The 20,800-nt window shown below is 43.6% G+C and overlaps 1 protein-coding gene across 8 annotated transcripts; it reads right to left on the bottom strand.

Annotated features, from left to right (window-relative positions):
- Positions 1-923: 923 nt before the first annotated feature.
- etv1 (ETS variant transcription factor 1) lies at positions 924-20,199 on the bottom strand. 8 transcript variants are annotated; one of them, XM_049026626.1, is made up of 13 exons: positions 20,065-20,199; positions 19,500-19,619; positions 19,036-19,123; positions 18,685-18,732; positions 14,130-14,183; positions 8,700-8,832; positions 7,181-7,366; positions 6,681-6,928; positions 4,893-4,961; positions 4,716-4,784; positions 4,349-4,518; positions 2,598-2,699; positions 924-2,488 (listed from the first exon to the last, which is right to left on the bottom strand). In XM_049026626.1, the coding sequence occupies exons 2-13, from the start codon at positions 19,542-19,544 to the stop codon at positions 2,267-2,269; spliced, it is 1,434 nt and encodes a 477-aa protein (XP_048882583.1). In that variant the 5' UTR covers positions 19,545-19,619; positions 20,065-20,199; the 3' UTR covers positions 924-2,266. The 8 variants fall into 8 exon arrangements, with proteins under 8 accessions (XP_048882583.1, XP_048882584.1, XP_048882585.1 ...); XM_049026627.1 differs by lacking the exon at positions 20,065-20,199 and having other exon boundaries at positions 8,700-8,829; positions 19,500-19,639; XM_049026628.1 differs by lacking the exons at positions 4,893-4,961; positions 20,065-20,199 and having other exon boundaries at positions 19,500-19,639.
- Positions 20,200-20,800: the final 601 nt, after the last annotated feature.

Here is a 20,800-nt window from a genome sequence, read left to right as displayed (position 1 = left end):
TATTTGTGGGGGTCTTTCAGTTCCTGCAAAAAAAAAAAAAAAAGTTTAGCAACTGCTTTTGAGGGTTTGTGGAAAATTGACCCAACATTAAAATTAGCATTAAGAAGTAGGAAATATATGTAATGTCTAGACTATTATGCACAATGTAAAAATATATCTGCAGCCACATGTGAAGCTAGCAGTTCACCTGGGGGATAACTCCGGAAGCTACTGCTCTTTAGATATTTACATCTGTGGTTTAGAGAAGCTTCATACATATCTTGCGTTTTGTGGATCAGATGATGCTACTTAAGGGCAATCAAATGTACTTCACAACTCAAAGTCTCGTAAATCAGCCATGCTAAGGATACTGAATTGTTTTATCCTTTGTACTCTAAAATACAATACAAATATTACGCAGTTAATGTCTTTATACTTTCATAAACTTATCCTGCTTTTAAAAAAGGACACACGCTGCGATTTTGGCAGAACCTAACCAACATCTGTATTTATTCTCATAAAATAAAAAAATGCCAAATACAAGATATATTTAGCTACATATACATGTCGTTTCCAAAAAATGAAAATGTAATGTTGCTAAAGAAAAGTCATAAATGAATCTAAATGTCACAAAGACGCTTCTTTCATTAGAAAGTCGGCCGTATTTTCAATACACTATGCAAAACTCACAATTTCCAACCAAAAAGTACTAAACTCAGGTTTAATTATATAATTATTATATACCTGTGTTTATGAAAACAAGCAGCTTTGTATCTCTGGCAAATACAAACTCACATATTTGTAGAAAAACAGAGGCTGGACAAACAAATGGACAATTAGTCCCTGCTTCTTTTAATTACCTTATTTTTAAAAAATAAAATACCACACAAAACTACCAATTTAAGCCTCGGTGCGCAGGGTACATTTAAATAATTACGAGGAAGAAGAGTTTCATTTTTCTTTTTATTTCTTCAGTTCTGGCTTCCAACTCCTTGATGAACTTATTATAGGTGAATTGTACGGAAATCCTGAATATAGTGTACATATGTGTATATATATCAAACCCTTTACAAACGTCTTGAGTTGAGAAGTGAAAATGAAAGTAGTGAATAGAAAAGGGACCACACAATGCTGGAGTTATTACCGTATATAGGGTGATTATTTCCAAGCTTCATGCAGTATTACTGAGTCTGTCAGACGCCTGGCGGCTTTTGTCGGAGGAACAAACAAAACAACAAAAATAACTTTTACATTTATATTCGAGGGTCTCTGTAACTTTACACGACAGTGCCAGCACTCGGTGGTCTTGTGTACATATACGTGTATATATTTAGCTATACCATTCTTACGATACTCATTTGCCACGTTTTCAAATCACATCCATGGCTGAAATGTGACTTCCTGTCGGACATACTGCGCTCAGACCATCGGACGTACCGGCTTAAGATTATATCTGAGGGAAATGTCAAGGGAACCAAAGCGTCGCAGAAGCAGGTGCCTCAATGGGCCCGTCTGAACAATGGGGGCAAGTCGATAAAAGTAATAATAAAGATAATACGGTCAATGCTGTACCGACCACGGTTCTCTGCTATTTAACTCATTTTACATTGTTGATGAATGTACCATATTTGTGTTTACATGCTGACATTTGATCATTCAAGTCCCAATTCCAAACTATCACACACTTCATGAAATAAGCCACAAATGCTATAACACAAAATATGACAGAAAAAAAAATCCATTTGCTCATTAAGTTCTAATCTTTATATATAAGAAAACAAAAAAAAATGCAGCCGTAGTATTTGCTTAAAATGCCAACTAACTCCAGGCTCTTATACAGAGTTACCTCCAGGTCTATAAGTATGTCAATTCACCATAGAAGCATTTTAAAAGAAGCATTTCACATTTATTGATCTGAATTAGTGAAAGAAAAAAAAAAACACATATATAGAGGTTGACTTCTGTGTTAGACGTTGAACAGATACAAATGGAAAAAATGTCCCTAACAATCAAAGTTTTTTTTTCACACTTTCTCTGAACATTCTTTTTTGTTTAGTTTTTTTGTTTTTTAAGGAATATGGCAGACCTATACAAATACCCTTTTATAAACACGAGCAATGATATGAACTTGGCCTGGTAGCTTACACTGTCAGTCCTTGTTGTTAAAGTGCACTCTCCATCCTGGGATAACAGTGGCGATGTGAGAAGAAATGGGGTCAGAAGGAACAAAGGAAAAATTCTACGTCCCCCACAAACACAGTACCGGAACGGTCCAACTTGTCAGACGTTAATAGACGTAGCCTTCACTGTATGGGTGGGGGTTGCAATAGCCCCCTTCTTGCACGTAAGCCATGCTCTCGTCAAAGTGTGACAGTGGGACCGTGTCCTCCTCGTTGATTTGCCGCTCAATGTCAGTCTTCAGCACAGGACGTTGATTGTCGGGGAATGCCATGGAGAACAGAGCCTCTGGGTCACAGACGAACTTGTAGACATATCTCTCTCCCGCCACCTTGGAACGAGACAAAACAGACTCCGACATTCAGTACAGGCCCCTGTCACGGAAACCAAACAACTGACATCTGATTCGCGGTCCTTCTTGGATATTATTCGTGTCTCACCTTTTGCATGATCCCCTTCTCATAATAATAACGCAACGACCGGCTCAGTTTATCGTAGTTCATAGCTGGTCGATTCTTCTGAATTCCCCATCGGCGAGCGACCTAAAAAAAAGTTTTAATTAAGGCAGCGTGTAATGTATCCTGGACGTCCTGTGAAAAATGTCACATTTTCAATGAAGGTTTTATGCTTAAAATACATCCACCTTGATAGCGAACTAGCTACTGAATAGTTAACAATAGTAACGTTAATTATCCAGAACTTCATAATATCTTTATTCTGTATTATTACTCTGCAGTTAATACCTTACTGTCCTAAATTATATTTCAATACAAATTCATACATTAATATCATTAAGCAAAAGAATCTGTATGAATCGTAAATCATGGTGACTGATAATTCAAAACAAATGCCTAGTTATTTAAAACCAATGTAAATATTTATTTAACTTGTGTTTTATTTATTTTTCCAATTATTTCAATTCCCATAGATAATGGAAAATGTATAAGACTTTCTTATGCAAGATGTTGTATTGATATATATTCATGGGTAATATCACACACAGACATACACACATATGAGAGGAAGCTGACATTGAATTCACTGGCATGTGGCAGAGCCAATAAAAGGCAACACAATTAAAATTAGCGTCTCATTCCCAGACTTCATAATCTATCACGTAAATCACACTAGGACCATAATGATGGGAGAGATAATCATCCAAGAGGGCTTAAAATAAGACATTTGAGCCAAAGAAATTCTTGGGGCAAGGTACTAAAAGTACCGTATCATTCATCTTCCAAAAATACTGAGCACTTGGCTCCCTTAAATCAGTTAATAAATATTTTAAGCTAATTATGCAACACCACAGAGATGCTCACGGCTTGCGGATGCGACCCTGCCGAAGTTGGCCAGGTATGAGTTACGTGCATCTCCACGATGGTCTGATGTCACCCATGGCCCTACATTCCGAGATTATGTCACCAAATAACCATCCCTTCCGTATTAAAAGGAAGAATCGGATTTCAGCAATATAGCAACGCTGAGAGATACCAGCGACAAAAGTACAATTAAGGAGCCGCGTCGGCAGCACGTCTGTGGGCTGGAGCGCCGTTAATTGGAAGTCATCCTGGATGGAGCAGACATCGGAGCAGATGTGATGGCACCTGTGCCTCGGACCACCCACCCTGGTGCCGTCTTCAAGGCCCGCTTCCAGTTACGCACCGGGGCCGTGTGTGTGTCCCTTCATGAAGCCCACTGTGCATTCAGGTCCTACACCTGCCGGGTCAGGGCGGGGGGCTGGGGATTTACAGCAACCGGCCGCACAAAAGCGAGTGCGTCTCGGTCACCTGACGGCATGAATGGCCCCCCTGTTCCCCGCAGCTGACGGGGCCCACCGCGTACGCCTGTGCCCGTGGACGGGAGCCAGGGCCCCACACCGCCAGCCCCCCGCACTGAGCCTCTCTGTCCAGGAAATCATGGCACGGGCCCGAGAGCTGAGGACGCTCCACGGCTCCTTTTCAGGCACAAAATTTTCCCCTGGATCATCCAACCCTCCATCGCAGTCGATCCCTTGAACCACATTTTAGGTCTTTTGCAGCTACTCCTTGCTACCAGATCTTCATTCATAATTTTCTGGTGTGAGGATTTGGTTACAGGAATAATGTCAAGCCCTGCTAGCGGAAGATCAGGCGGGAGATGCGGCTGGTGGGGGGGGGGGGGGGGGGTGTGTGTGGGTGTGTGGGATGCTCACCTCTTCTGGCTCGATGAGCTTGAACTCCATGCCTCGCCCGGTCCAGGCGATGAAGTGCGAGTTGGACGGGTCGTCCAGGAGGGCGACGAGGAACTGCCAGAGCTGGAGTGACCCTCTGCGCTGGTACGTGGGGCCTTCGCGGTACAGGCCAGACTCCTGTTTAATGTCACCTTGGGGGGGGGTGGGGGGTGGGGGGGGGGGGGTTGTGGGGAGGGGGGGTTGTGGGGAGGGGGGCAAAGAGGCGAGTAAATACCTGACATGGCGCACCATGTAGGGAGCTGCTAATGTACAGCCCAGAATGGTAGTGGTGTGAAATTCCTTCTGGGGTGGACTGTGCCAACGTGTAACGTGCTAGAGGATGCCGCACCTTCGTGCTTTTCCGGAACGACGCAGGTGTCATCGTAGAAATGCCTGGCAACTTTGTCGAACATGCAACCTACAAAACACAGACGTTTATTACAACAAAAGTCTACACCTATTATGCTGTAACAAGATGCAGTTTCTTATTTTATTTTGTTAGCACGAAGCACGGCTTACAAATTACCATCGGTTCTGTTGGCGTGAGCCAGGTAACCTTCTTGTCTCATGTATACAGAATGACAGCTAGGCACTTCTGTGAGGGACGTGAAGCAAAGGGCAGGAAACAAAATTACAAACGACAGAGGGGCACTATGGCGAACATCTCTATGACAGTGTTTCCCAGTCTGGGCCTCAGGGAGGGAGCAAAAATGTGGACTGTCTGTCAGGGAGCTGGGAGGGAGCAAAAACATGATGGATTGTAGGTCCCCGAGGACCGGATTGGGAGGCACTGCTCTACGAGGGCAAAAGCTACATTCTTCCCCCATGTCCATTCAGCTCAGAAATGACCCAGTGCTGATGCAAAGTCTGAGATCAAGTTGCATAGAAATACGTCAATGGAAAATATTGATTTAATTTGACATACAAACATTCAAATGAAAGCAAAATCAACAATCGGGCGTCATAAAAGGCCAACAAAGATGATCTGTTCTCCTACCAGTGGTCAAGGATCTCTTTGATTTATCATTCTCATCTCACAATACTTAGATGCTAAGAATAAACATTTGATCTGAGCTTTAAAATATCATAACATAAAGCATCCATTCCTTTCTAATACTTAAATAGAATACATAGTAGGCACGTTTCCAATGCTGTAGCACAAAGGTCTTAAGAATACAGAACTGTCTACAACTCAGTGAGCGACTAACCCAGTTCATTATGGTCTATAAACGTTGCCCTGAACATCATCACTGTAATGGGCTGCTAGGGGATATTACTGTTAATTAAATTGCCTGCTGCCCTTCCATCCTCTCCAAAGGGCAGCAGACAAAAAGACAAGAACCAATATGATCACTAATAAATTCAGCTAAATGCTCCTCGATCTGGGATATAAAACACGCTGAGAGGGGCAAAATGCTTCCAGGAGACGCGTCAACATCGATACAAGACTTTCCTCATCCGTATGACTCCAGTACTGTAAATCAACTCTCCTTAAATAAGGAGCTTATTTTTAGTCCATAGGCTAAACTGACGGTGGGGGGGGGGGGGGGGGGTATTGGAAATCTTTGAATATTTAGACTGGGAGGCTTCTGAGCTGGTGGTAAAAACAATTAAAGGCCTTGAAATTCAGAACAAGGCTTTGGAAAAGGCGTCATGTTACAGAGGAGGCCGGCCAATAAGAGGCCTTGTTTAAAAAAAAAAAAATTCTAAACACTCCCAACAGGAAGCAGCTGTGGAGGAGCCACATTCCTTCCTGACCGGGCAACTCCAGCAGCCCCCCTCCTCCCCCTCCTCCCCCTCCACCCGGCCCGATTTATGAATGAACGCGCCAGGCCTCTGCAGCTTCATTCACAATGTGGCGTGCAGCCCCAAGGGCCGGGGGGAGGCCATTAGGGCCAGCAAACGGGTGACGTGCCTGGGCCACAGCCCAGCTCTCCATTACAGCATCGCAGGAAATGACACGCGTCCGTCTGACCCGGCACGGCCCTGCAAACCAAATCACGCGGCTAATAATGCCTTAATTCTATAAACATTCCCATTCCTCTAATGGTAAAAATCTGGTTTTAAAAAGAGGAAACAGCTCATTTTCCACCACTGTTCCAAGGCAATATAGGAAAAAAAAAATCCGCCCCATTTCCAAATAATGACATTTATCAATATGAGGCAGCTGTCCATTTTCATTCCATTATTTCGACATCGCTAATATATTTAGCTCCCCGTTTTTCGATCAACAATTATTTTGTTCAGTAACCATCTGCAGGGGCCTCTGTATGCAATTATCGCCTAAGAAGAGGTGCAGTGAGCCACAACGCACCTGTGTCGTAGGTAAAATCCCGTGGCTCCTGTTTGATCATCATGGAGTGGGGGTAACTCTGACCCACAGGTGCCCCCATCATGGCAGGATGCTCAAACAGGGGGTCTGGATATTCTTGTTTGAACCCCTGCGGGGGGAATGGGATGTTCGGTTCCGACATCTGCCTGTGGTACAGCGGGCGTCCGTCCTGGGACGCGGAGGGCGGCGTGGGGAACGAGTGGCACGGCTCGGACAGCTGCCGTCGAAACCTGGGAGATGGGGAAGCGCGGGATGATTATCGCCGTGGTAACAGGACAAAGAACAATGGGCTGTCATGACCAAATAAGGTGCAGTATATAGACAAAACGAGGACTCCAAATGATTAAGCATTGATGGGTCGCATCATTTCACATCTTCTGTGATCTTAATCGGAAATTACTGATTTGTACGCTTCCATTTACTCGAAGCACAAACAATGCGAGTCTCCGTTCTCGGTTCCCAGCAGCCGGATGCTAGATTACCTGTGGTCCATGGTGAAGGTTGTATCTGGGAGGGGCTGTGAGGGAGGCAGGTGGGGGTACGTCCGATCAGGTTTGGGGGTGGGTGCGGAGTTTGGGGAGGCATGCTGGAGAGGGGACACGGGGGTGCTGCAGGGGGTCGCTGGGCTGGAGGGCTTCATTCCTGCACTAGGCTTCGGCTCATAGGCACTGGGGGGGGGGGGCGGGGGGGGGAGGGTGGAAACGGTGGAATGTCAATCAGACAGAGCTGAGTTTTGGGTACGTAGCTTTGACCCTCCGCGACGGTCTCTCTGCGTTGTGATTATGTCCTTTGTCGAATAATGTGATCAGTTCACGATTTACTAGATCGGCGTGGTCTGGTGTCCCTTGGAGACCCCAACCCTTGTTCCCACTGCCTACAACAGGAAGCCTGGGGCCGCATGCAAAACAAAATGCAATTCCCACAACATGGATGCCATACAGACGAATGGAAATGTGTTCAACTGACATCCAGTGAGTTATAAAAGCACAAAGACTTCCATTGAGTGGACCCACAAACCCCCCTTTTATTACTAAATAAAGACATGACAAAGAAAAGTAACTCAAACATGGCTTCTACCAGCAGCCACAGCGTTTAATCTCTCAGCCTTCATAGGATGATTAAATACAGGGGACTAATTTAGAGGGCTCTGACATTTTCTCCATAGGACTTTAAGCAAATTGTCATTATCATTATCAATGTGGTTGTTTCACTCAAGTGTCATTTGTCTTATAAAAAGGTCTGTTGCTTGCATAATTACAGGAGCATATGGGGAACTAAATGCCACTCACATTTCACAAATCAAATCAATGCAACCCCAGACGTAGCTAGGCAACCGTGCATTACGCACGTTTGTTTTTGCACATTTGAAGGTACAGTTTATTGAATTTAAGGTGCGGTAATTTAGACATAGTAAAGCTGTCTGCTTTTCCATTTCCATTTAATACATGTATTTCGCCACAGTAATGGGCTGGGAGGGAGGCCTATGTCTCGGTGTGGCCTGTTTACGTGTCCGGATGTCAACGGCTCCGGGCATCGCCGAACGATCCGTTTCATTGGACGTTAAGTTTCCGAATGGAGGGAGCGAAGCAGAGCAGGGTTTCCATTTTTTAATGACAAAACTTATTTCTATTTATCATCTATAATCAATTATGATATAACAGAGTTTTCAGCGTCCGTGTGGTGCAGTGGCAGGGGGCGTGGCTAAAAATTCAGAACCCCCCCTGTCATCTTTTGCCCCTGCAATTAAATAATCTCACAGTTTTATGTATTCAAGGGCCCTGGTAAAGTCCTGAGCCCCTGGAATCAGTCAGGGCATCCAAGCCTCCACTACACCCACGTCGCCTCAACACACAGACACGACCCACGAGTTGCGTAAGCGGCTGCTACTGAACAGGAGCGGTGACAGAAGTATATCTAAGGATTTATATGGGGTGGAGGGAAATGGGTAAATAAGGTCAATTTGCGGGGGCCGCAGCCCGCGGTGCATGCAGCGCGCCCCACCTGATGTTGTACAGGCACTTCTCCCCATAGCTCAGCTTAAAGGGCCGGTCCTGGCTGCAGGCGTGGCTCAGCTCCAGACAGGGACTGTGCGACTCCCGTTTAATCTTCAGCTGCAGTCCGTGGAAAGCCACTACTGGGGGGGGGGAAGGGGGTGCAGGTGGCGGGCGAGAGGGCAGGGCCGGGAGGGGAGGGGGCCGAGGGGGGAGCAGGGGTCAGGAAAAAAGGCGGGGGGGGCAGGGAGAGGGTGGAAAGGATTAAGAGGGATTAAGGATTATTCATTCCCTGGCTAAATAACAACACTGTGGCATTTACACAAAGAACACCCCGCTCAGGCCTCCACAGGACAGGGCGCGAGAGGACACCAGCGCTCATTGTGCGATGTGATTGGCTTAAAATAGCATTTGTGTTGCAGTTACAAAACGGGAATGTGCTCCCAAAATGCCCCAAAGCCCCCCGGTGACCTCCTCGACATCCCAACCCCCCCCCCTTTCGGGGGCTCACCAATAACGGATGTCCGGGCGGCAGAGGCACCATCGATTATGGGATCGCCACGCGACTCAGACGGCTGTTAAGTATCAGACGATTGCCGATTGAGTTCCCATCATCTGGGGTCGTAATCCATGCTAACAGAATTAGCCAGACCGTGCGACACCCCGGCTCACCAACGTTCTCCGGCAACCAAACGTAAATACGAGGTGAATAGCAACGGGACCACTAGTGTGCCTCAAGCATGCTGCCCAGCTCCGGACACCAACTGGGGCTTCCTTGTTAATGAATGTCGCATTAACGATAAAACGGGTAAAGCCCATCTTTTGGTTTAAGGGCAGCACATAATCAACGAGCTTCAGTTATTCAATTTCAAGCTTCCTGTAGCCGCTCTAGGAGTCCATAGACGATTCTCCTTATATGTGCACCCCATTGAACTGAATTTAAAATAAGTGTTTAATTTATTTGCTTTTAAGCATTTGGATAACTTTCAGATCTCCTTACCATCCTGACCAGTACTTTCATTTATTATGCATCAGTTTCCCAAGTTTCTAACTTACAGCCAGAAATGTCACACAAACCAAAATATGGCGCGCTTAACTTAAATCAATCAAAAATGCAGACCTTTCCAAAATCTAGGACTTCAAAACAAAAGTTTTTTTCACCCATTAAGTATGAAAAAAGCATGTAGTTCCCCCCTTAGGCCTTAACTGACCCCTGGCAGATACCCTAAACACTTCACAGCTGGGCTGAACGCACAGCAAAACCAAAAACACGCTAAACAAACGCTTCTGTCATGGGATGCTCCAAGACTCGGGGGCACTGGGGAGTCAGGGGCAGGGGGGGCCGGATGTTTTTTCTACCCCCCCCCGCCCTTCCCACTTGTCCACATGCTAAGCAGATGCCTTGTGTGGCGGCCGGCCGGTGTGAAATCAATCTGACAACATGACATCCAAGGTCTCTCTCTCCCGGGACACCGATGTGGCCTCGATCGTTTCAAAGCGCGGTGATTGTTAAGGCTCCTCCGAGGGCCGTGACCTTTACGGGTCAGCGACAAAAGGTCAAAAGAATACTTCCTGAGAAGATTACCCCCCAACTGTATTGGGTTAATTAGCTATTCCTATCAGATCAAACCAGGACTGAATTACGAATGCTAAATAAAACAACTGTATTCTGTCAGGGACATGATAAGGCTTCTGTGATTTCTCGAATGTTACATGCCAATGCTTAAGTTATAATAAGCAAATAAATAATTGAACTTTCAATATATACCGGAGCCTATTTAATTCTAAGAAATAAATTATTAAAATTTGTTCCTCCACACACGTTCCACACAGTGAGCATCTCTAAAAAAGAAAATTACCTAATTATTTGCAACTGGAAGCTTCCATCCATATTGGAAGGATGTTTATGGCTGTAGCAAAAAGTCTCCCTATAATACATATCAAATGTGACAGATTTCTCAAGGAGGCAGAACCCTTTTGACTGACTTCTTCTTAAATAACAAGAGAAGAAAATGGGCAAGAGCAAGACAATTAATGTGCGACGCCGCAAAATCCCGCAAAGGCGGAGTTAGGCTACTGCTCATAGTGCCGATAAGTAGCTGATGGGTCCCATGACAGATGGCAGAAAAATCATTCGGGACCTCATGACAATGAACTATGAAGACCTACGAAACTGCGGAGACAAATGAAAGCTCTTCTGCTGCCTTTCCTGGGGCCAGACCCGGCGTGAAAACACTGGAAGACGTTCTGCCCACACAAGGACCTCTACCAGCACAGCTCCGCTTCTCCCATGTAAATGCAAAATGACTCATTTCACCGTATTGCAGACCGAACAGTTTCTGGCAGGACAAACGCAGCCATAAAGGACCCGGAAACGGTATAGATCACACTCTAATGAAACAGGAGAAAAAAAATTAAAGTACAGCGATCGATTAAGGCCTACTTTCCAGAAGGTTGTAGAACATCATGGGTGCATCAGTCTGACACAACTGTCACATATCGTCTCATATTGACTTTCTGTGATCAACACAGTTTTACAAAACGACTTAAATCTGTACGGGTGATACTGACCCCTGCTATAAGTTACCATAGGAAACATATATATATACATATATACACACATATATATATATATATATATATATACACACACACACACACACACACATATATATATATATATATATACACACACACACATATATATATATATATATATATATATATATATATACACACACACACACACACATATATATATATATTCTGCTTATGTAGGGTGTCTTTTACATATTTATCACTGAAAACCAAGTTTAAAGAAGGGGGACGGACGAGCACATACAAATAATGTGTTTTTTAATATTTTTGCAAAGAAAAAATAAAAAAATCAATAAGAGAAATGCTGCACTTAAAATTCCTGAGGCTAACCTGCCAACCTGTGCAATAGACCCTTGAACTAACCCAGTGAACTGTCAATGATTTTTAAACGACACCACACACACATAAAGCCGCCATACTGCAAAGCTAATTACCCACTTCTCTAATCAGTCGTTTGGATTTTTTGTGAAGTGAATACATTCTCTCAGTACGGGACACTAAATGTACGAATCGAATATTAAAAAATAAACGTGTTTTTCGTGCATTTGAATCAATCGATAAATGGTCCAGCAGACATTAGGATAGAAGTCCGACATGAATCTCAGTCGTAAACAAATAAAGGGTTAAGGAGGCTTTGCTAAAAATACACAGGCAAATTCTGAACTAGATTTGTTATCTATAGCGATTCGCGATTCGACGGCAGTTTGAGAACAACTGACGGGTTCTATCGCATCGGTACAGCTGCATGGTTACATTTTTCCTTAAATTTTCCAAATATAAAAAAAAATGACCTGTGTCACGGCGGCTGTAAATATTGACTTTTAGTTTCTATATTGGCTGGCATTGACAGGTTTTTGTTAAATGCTTTGTAAGTCAAGCAGGACGTCCATGTTGGGGATGGAAGTGGCATTTCCGAACATTGACCCCATCACACAACAAATTAAGGAGCATCGTTTGAAACGGAGCCCCCTGGCGATTACCGTTAAGCACTCTGCTCCAGCTGTTCTTCGTAGCGAGAGTGCGGCTTCACCTTAACACCCCCTTCGGTGACATTAATGAGGTCGCAGAAGTGACACTCTCTTTTTACCCAGCGTCGAGTCACAATAATCAAAGAAAAAGAGAAAAATCTAGTCAGCGCCGGGTCTATGAAGAGATTTTGTCACGAAAGCCGTGCTCGGATGGTTAGGGAAGGCGTGCCTAAGGACACGGTTGTAGATCAACGTGCAGGAGGAGAGAAAAGCACTGGCTAGCAGAGGACAGGCAGCGTTATCCACAAAAAAAGGGCTCTTTGAGAACGAGCATTAAATGGATAAAGTTGCCAACATAGTCAGCAGGTGGCCAGTGCCGCGCCAAGACTCAAGCCACCGCAAACACGCTCCCGTGCAAGACAAAAACGTGAGCCGATGTAAACATGACTCTCCCGCCTACTTCGCCGGAGCTCCCTGGGACGAGTGGTACTGACGGGGTGGTGGTGCTGGTGGTGGGGGGGGGGGGGGGAGGGGGCGCCCCTCCCGCTGCCCTGGAGTTCTCCGGCAAAATCCATATGGGAGGGCTGCAGGCTGGGACGCCTGTCCCGGAGCCCAACCACGCTGCCCTCGTCCTCCCGCCATCTGTTCTGGCCTCCGCATCCTGCTCCAACATGCCAGAAGTAGATCTAATATGGTCAACGGTCTCCTGATACGGTGGGGGCGGGGGGGTGCGGGGTGGGCCGGAGTGAGTGGCAAGACTGAAGGGCATTTGTGGGGAACTTTGGCGATTGTGTCGTCTATGAGAGACCTGGCCTATGCGCAATCGTAACACACCCGTCAAAAGTTGCCCGGTACACTTTGAACTTGCAATAATCCAAATGCCAACTGCAAAGCATGATGGGAAATGGACCGAGAAGGTTTTTTTTTTTTTTTTTTTTTAAATGACAATAATTAGAGTTGTAAATGTTACGGTCTTAATGGTTTACCGTTGATGCGGTTTCAGGCTTCCCGCTAGATTCTGCAGCTTGCGTGTTTTGTGAACATATAAAACTGTTCTGAGCTTAGATTAACGGACATCCATAAAAATAAAAACACAAGAGAATGTTTATTACAAGGCCGTTTGAATTTTTGGTTAATTAACATGAGCGTGAGTCATTTACAAGAATGCACTTTTTACAAACCCTCTACACTAAAAAGAAAATTATATGTTGACATTACCGCGCGATGATTTACCAGGAAACAAACTTAAATCCGTCGGTCAAATCCACAGCACAATTTGGTGTGTTTAACGCTTGAGCTCATCTATTTAACTAAATAAATAAAAGTAAATAAAGTAAATACCATGTTTACTAATTTCATTCTCATTTATAATCAATAATAGCTGTACTGTGCATAACGATGGGGTCTAACTGAACATATGCATGCTTTCAGGAACCATATTCCTCCAAGCATTTGGTTAGAAGGTTAACCTGCATCAGGCATTTCCTACATTCGACAGACCCTCGTGCAGACAGTGAAACACAATGTCACCATTTGAGAATATGAGGTATAACATAAGAAGATAACAATGACATATGAGCGAGCATATCTCCACTTATCATCATTTAGCTGCCACAGATCTCTTAAAGGCAGAGTAATAAGCTAAGTTAAACCGTAAGGTCTCACAGCTGAGAAACAGTGCAAGAAGGGATGGCTGTAACATATATATACATAACCAGGCACTGAAACATGCCACGCACTGATGGTACATCTCAAATGAACTGTCAAGTCTCCACAAACCAGCCCTGGGCCTTTGATGGGGGGGGTACAGGTGAACGATACAGACCGAAAGGGGTGTGGGGACTTTCGGGGGGGGGGGGGGGGGTCATACTTACAGTTCTCGGTCTGAAAGTCTGGAACAAATTGCTCGTCATTGTCAGGGACTTGAGCTGCGGACAGAATGAAAGGCATAAGAATGGAGAAAGGTGATTCTATAGTGCAGGGTTATACGACAACAAACAGCAGCTAGCTAAGGCTCACGGCCACGACCACATCGCAGGAGTCTGGTAAAAAAAAAAAAAAAAAAAACACACTGAAATCTTTACCTCTTTACCCAAAAGCCAAAGGTTTGTTAGAAGTATTTATTCCAATGCACATACTTATCTTACTTTTATTTTCTGGATAAGGGACAAAAAAAAGCTCAAAACCGATAAAAGCACATAACCAGCGTAGCCTGAAAAAGGATCGCAAATAGTGAGCACTGCCGACAAGATATCATTTGTACGTTTCTTGAATGCCCTTCAATTGGAACACCTTGTGGGACCCTGCCCCAATGCAGCACGCAACAGTCATTTCATAGTCGGGGTTATGCCTATAGCGTAATATTTCACCTGTCATTCACACGTTTACCTGGAGGATTAATGCTAAGAGGGTCCACATAATGGGTTCAATTACCTATATATATCATACATTTACACTTACAGCCAACTGTTATGTTGAAGTTGAAGAACTGCTAAAGCGAGACGATGGGAGATTTAACTGTGCATAGTCATTAACACATTTATTTATAAGCATAAGACATGTGGAACCTCATTTTCAGACGTTTAATTGGCAATGCTGCACGGACAATTAACGTGTTGAGGCATGCAGGTATCTCTCCTCAAAGCACAAAGCCAGCAGGACCACAGCAAAACAAAAATTAAAGAAACACGTGCAGAAATCCGGCAATAAGCCGGCAAGTTTGACTTACACAGAACAAGCCGTTTATCAATGAAGGCCTTGGATACATTTCTACACTTTTAATAATCTGTAAGTAAAACATTTCCTGTAACGATTTTAAAGAGGAAAAAAAAATATTAGGAAGGATGCAAGCGTGCTATTTTTGCACCCATTATAGAATTTAGAATTATACCCCTAGATGTGATATCAGATAGCAGACACAAAACTGCGTCGTGGCAGTCAAGGGAGCATATTGAATATAAATGCAATCATGGTGCAGCTTCTCATTTTCAACAATAAGCAGAAAAACGCATGGAAACGCGCTGAAAGTCAGACGGCGACTTGGGTGCTTTTCCATGTCACCGTGGCTACCGGAGATCGCACACGCAGCGCGAAAAGTCGCTGTGCGCGGTGGAGGCGTCCAGCCCATGACTGCACCCACGGCACGTGCGGCTAGCCCACGTGAAGGAAAACGGCACGGGATTCGCCCAAATTCCAACCATCCCGCTTCACGCCATCGTGTCGGGCAAACTAACATGATGCGGCGTTCCCGCAAACCAAGTGGGGCCTGTACGGGTTGGTGGGTGGTGTTCGGTGGGGGCAGGGGGGGGGGGGGGGTGTCTTGGCCAAGCTAGCCTCTTCGGGTTTTAATTAAAACCTGTTCCCCGCACGAAGACGCAGAGTGGTAGGGGACAGGAGAGCAGGGGCCGGCGCCAAGGCGGCCTGTCGGATATATGAGTCACTCCAAGCTCTCCGTGAATGGGACAGCTGATCCAGGGAACAATTCCTGAGGACAGCAGGGGGACTGGAGCTCTGCCGCCATTCACAAAAAAAAGAAGGAGAGGAACAAGTGAAGGCCAAACACAGGCTGAGCCTGAAGGAGCACACCCTGCGTGTGCGCGATCTGGAGGCTACTTCCAGCATGGATCTGCCAGGACCTGCTTTTTCATGCTATTTCCATTTTAATTTTAAACGTCTTTAAGGATACGGATGTAGTACACAGTGTACGTTTCCTGGTGGCTACAATCCCAGTCAGCTGAAGCACTGCATTCAAAAACAATGCATGGGCATTACCCAGAGCACAAAATCCACTATCCTAGAAGATTCATAAAATAATAATTATTATTATTATTATTATCCTGTAGATATGACAGCGTACTTTTAAAATCCATAACAGTGTAGTACACTGACATCTTAAAGGTCCTGCCACACACGCAACACAGAGCAAAACACGACAGCCTTCATCGCTCCTTTCTGGGAAATTCACCTGTAATGCAGCTGAGAGTCATCGTCTTAATCCATGATGTCAGAGATTCAGTCTAGTATAATCCTTTCTCTTATTTCCAATTACCTGAACTAATAAATCTTTGAAACAGGTAGTATTCGTTTTTATCTTAATGGACAGGAAGTAATTTATTAAATTTGGAATCCCGAAGCGCTCTCCTCATTGATCTAAGACAGGTAGAATTGTAATCCTTACAGTAATATCTACACCAGTGAACAACGCCATTTTTCCTTCTGACTGAAATGCTGAAATATTAAAATGATGTCTTATTCGCCGAGCCCTGCGGTATATACTTTATAATCTTACTAGCTCAATGCACTGGTGAAGTATTCCCAAATCTATTTTAAAACAAATTTCATCTTAAAGTCTTAATTTATACTGCTTGCATTTTGAAACGTGTTAAAGAATAGATGAAGCTGGTCTTAGGGTATAAAATACCAAGTTGCCTTTTTCACCTGTGAAACGGTTGGGATGGATCTTTCACATGCCTGGAAAAAAATATTCCAAAGGCCAGCCTTCTACAAAACACAGTTAAGCAAATTTTCATGAAACCATTTTCAAAGTTAAATCTCAGGTTAGTCTCCAAAGGCCCATTAAAGAGCACATTCCATGTAAAAAGATTTTTAAGGCTTACAATATCATTTTTCCAATATTTTTTTTGACAAATAAGTTCCAACAGACCACCAAAAATGTATATAAAGCTTTTGCATAAACTTATTTTACCATGATTATTACCCATGATAACATTTTGTTTAACTGCACTGAATTTCAGCAGACATAATGAATAGCTGACGATGGACAGTATCACTGTGTAGTGAAGCTATTTAAAATATATATATTCCTTCATTTTTTATATTTAACATATTTTAAAGATCTAGCTGGGATTACACTTTGTTGTAACAGATTAAGTATTGAACTGATGACAACAAAATAATTTCAGAATGCACTAAACATTTGATCCTGTTATAAATGTCTTTCTTTTTCATTTTCACTTTTAATAAATATGAATTTTCATATTTATTTTTACACTTAGCTTTAGTTGAATTTTCCATCCAGAATTTTTCTTATTTATTTATGCATTTATTCCAAATACTTTTGCCAATATTTCAGAAATTTATTTTAAGATTTTAGAGATTACCAAAACTAAACAAAACACAAATTACTAAAAAAAACAATGTTATTTTAAGTAGATGTTTATATATTTCATGTACCTGTGTTTTCTAAAAGCAGTTTGAACACAGAAGGTTATTCATTCTAAAACATCTGACTATAACTTTCTGCTCTATCCAGGGGATTAAAAATGATGGTTCCCAAGTATTGTGAAGAGTAACATAACTACCTGGCCGCAGCCTACTAGCAAATCCTCATTTTTTAAGTCTTTCCCCACTTAAATCTTATATTTAATATGCTCAGAAGAGGCATCATAAATGTATTAAATATTCAATCTAACTGTATATAAACCAACTACATACAAGTGCATTTAAAATGTCATGATAAATTTTAAATAAATCACAAAACACACAAACAAAGCCACACTTTCACAACTGAACTACAAAACTCCTGTTTCATGCTACAGGACAACCTCAGCATTAAATTATTCTACCAATCAATTTCCCTTTATGAACACAATTAAAAGAAAACACTAAAATTGAACGTTTCAATATGCGAACTCTGGTTCAGAAATTTCTGAGATTTAAAACCAACAAAACAGCACATGGTGTGAAAGAACCGGAAGGGAAGACAATCGAAACTCGTCACCAACCTAAACTTCGGTGCTGCAAACAGGATGGAAAAAAGACACTCGCACTTAAATCCTGAAGCATCACGTCTGACTTAGACCACAAAGAGGAGTTCTTGCCATTAGAGAGGAGAAGAAAAAATTGAAGAGCACACAAAATAAAAAAAAATATATGTAGCAAAGGTGGTGGATCAGAAATCAACACTTCTGCGCACCTCAGAGAACATAAATCCACTTTTTTTTTTAAAAGAAAAAAAAAAGCACAACAGCAGTGAGTACAGCTGCGGAGCGAAGCTCTGGAGAGAAGCCGCGCGGAGAGAGACAGGCTCGAAGAGGAGGAGGTGGCGGCACGCTGCAGTCGCTCTTGGCAAAAGCAGAAGAGACAGTGAGCGGAGAGAGATTTCTCCTGGTAATCTGTGATGACACTCTGTGTAGAGCCTCCTCAGCCTCCCTTAAGACCAAGAGCTCATCACAGACTCTAATGTATGCATGACACACACAATGCTTCTCTCGCACTGCCATTAATTGGGCTACACATTAGGAAAAGGTAACTTCAGGCGGATCTCGTCCTGCGCTGCTCTTCTCCCTCTCTCTCTCTCTCTCTCTCTCTCACCCCCCACGCTCTCTCCTCTCTCTCTTTCTCTCTCTCCCCATAACTTCCCATCTAACTCGCCCGGTGACTTTGTAGTAAACCATGGAAGGCACGTACCTTCAGCAAGCCAGGTCTCCTGCAGCTGACTGAGGTCCTGAAAGAGTTCTACGGGCAAAGAGACATGCAGACAGTTCACACCGCACGGTCACAGCGAGAGAGCAGCACTTGTAGGTCTGCATACGCTGGCCGAGAGGCCAAAAGTGCCACCTCACAGTTCTGGCTAAATTTGTAACTAAGGGAATCTATAGGGGAGAAAATCCTTTGCACTCTAGTTCTCTAATTGAGATTTCTAAGCAGTTTCTTGCAGGATGCAGGTGGCCCCAAACAAATTGCATTTTGCTAAATGTTAAGAAGCCGTGAAATGAACTTGTCCCCCCCCCCCTTCCCCCCCACAACCCACCAACTTACCTTCAGTGTCCAGAGCCAGGTCAGAGTTAATGAATTTTCTTTTTCTGTCATTTGCCGTTCTCTCATTACATTTCTTCCCTTGTGGCTTCTAGAAGAAGAAAAAATAAAGGAACACAAATCAATTTGTCTCAATGGAATGATTCTCTGTCATGTAGTGCATTTGACAGAAAATGGCTGAAGAAAACTAGAGGTTCAATCATCAGTCTCTCTGGTTTCAAACTTGGCTCAGGTGTTTCATCTCGAAACCTGTCAAAGACAGTCAATCCGGCACTGGATTGTCAGAGTAATAAGGGCTTCAAAATATTTTGGATCATGAGAGTAACACTCCGACAGGAATAAGAATACAAACATTTAGCAATTTTAAACTTATGTCCAAACCTCGTTATTCACAGATTTAAAAAGTCGTACTACTCAATTCATTTAATTTGTAAAGGTTGTTAGCGAGTTAACTTTTTCTCACTCACATTGGTAGTCACGTAAGGCACTTGTTGGTCGCAAAATCCATCCATTCTGCAACTCTAACGTTACAGTTTATCTGACAAGCAACTACAGTCGATCTCCGCTGAGTCTGCCGTCCGATCGCCCTTAAAAGATACAAGGTGGGTTTTAGCAAAGGCTAGTAGGGGAAAAAAAGCATGAATGAACCGTTAGATTTTGCCAGGCTAAACAGCCCACAGCAATCCCATTCACAAAAAAGCACGTTAAAAATGACCGCCCTAATGTTAGCGCAGCGATCCTAAAGGCACGAGAGGAAACATCTGAACAGGCTGCAGCTGGCGAGTCCCCTCCTCGTTCTCAATGCGTATGATTACCGCACCATTTATTTACTCTCCAAGCAGAAAAAGATCCGGCTCGGCACTACAAGATACAGTAGCAATGACGGTGATCAACACGTCCTGCACTTACGGATTAGGGACTGGCAATCCAAACCCTGCAAAATATATATATGCATATGCATATATGCACTGATGATGGTAATAATCTCGCGCAACACATACGGTGTATCTGATGATCCAGCGGAGCACTCACCTAAAAAAAACATGCGCCGCATTCACCCTTAAAGCTTCCCGCAGAATGAAGTTGGAGAATCGGAGGGTCGGAGCCGCTCGCTGCACCCCGGAGCTGAAAGCCCGGCGCCGGAGCTCCGCTCAGCGCTTCTGCCTGGATTTCTCCTCCCGGGGCCTCCAGCCCAGACTGACGGTGCCCTGCTTCCTATTGGCTGCCATCTCTTCCAGCGGATCAGATTTCCCGATGTCAATCAGCCGCGGCTTTAGGGTTAAACAAACTGTCCCCCGAATAGCTTTTCAAATAATTATTGTCGCTTGCAGGTTAACTACCCTTTCGTCGGTTTAATCTGCGCAGCCATCTGCTGCAAAGCACGCTGCCATTAGAAGCTGTTCAATTAGCAATTACACTTATTCTCTCTGAATATTTCGTACCTGTTATAAATAACCAACAGCCAAATCTTAGTATTATAATCATACTCTGCAACAACTAATTTGCTCTTATTTTAGTTAAACACATCTATTCTGCTATTTAATAGAATTATAAGCGTGTTCGTTTTATTCGTGTTATCCTTTAAAAGAGAATTTAATAAAACACACAACGGGGTTTTTCGCAGATCTATACTTGTGTAATACTATGGTGATGTAGTCATCGCTCTTTAAACATCTTATACATAGTGTTTCTTGTGAGTATAGCTATACAGCAAATATATATATTCACAATGAACAGTACAAAGTGCAATTATACAAACAGGAATTTA

This window comes from Brienomyrus brachyistius, chromosome 9 (assembly GCF_023856365.1).
Source record: "Brienomyrus brachyistius isolate T26 chromosome 9, BBRACH_0.4, whole genome shotgun sequence".
NCBI lineage: Eukaryota > Metazoa > Chordata > Actinopteri > Osteoglossiformes > Mormyridae > Brienomyrus > Brienomyrus brachyistius.
Note: the sequence above shows the minus strand (reverse complement) of the source record. Positions and strands in the feature narration are given on the sequence as shown.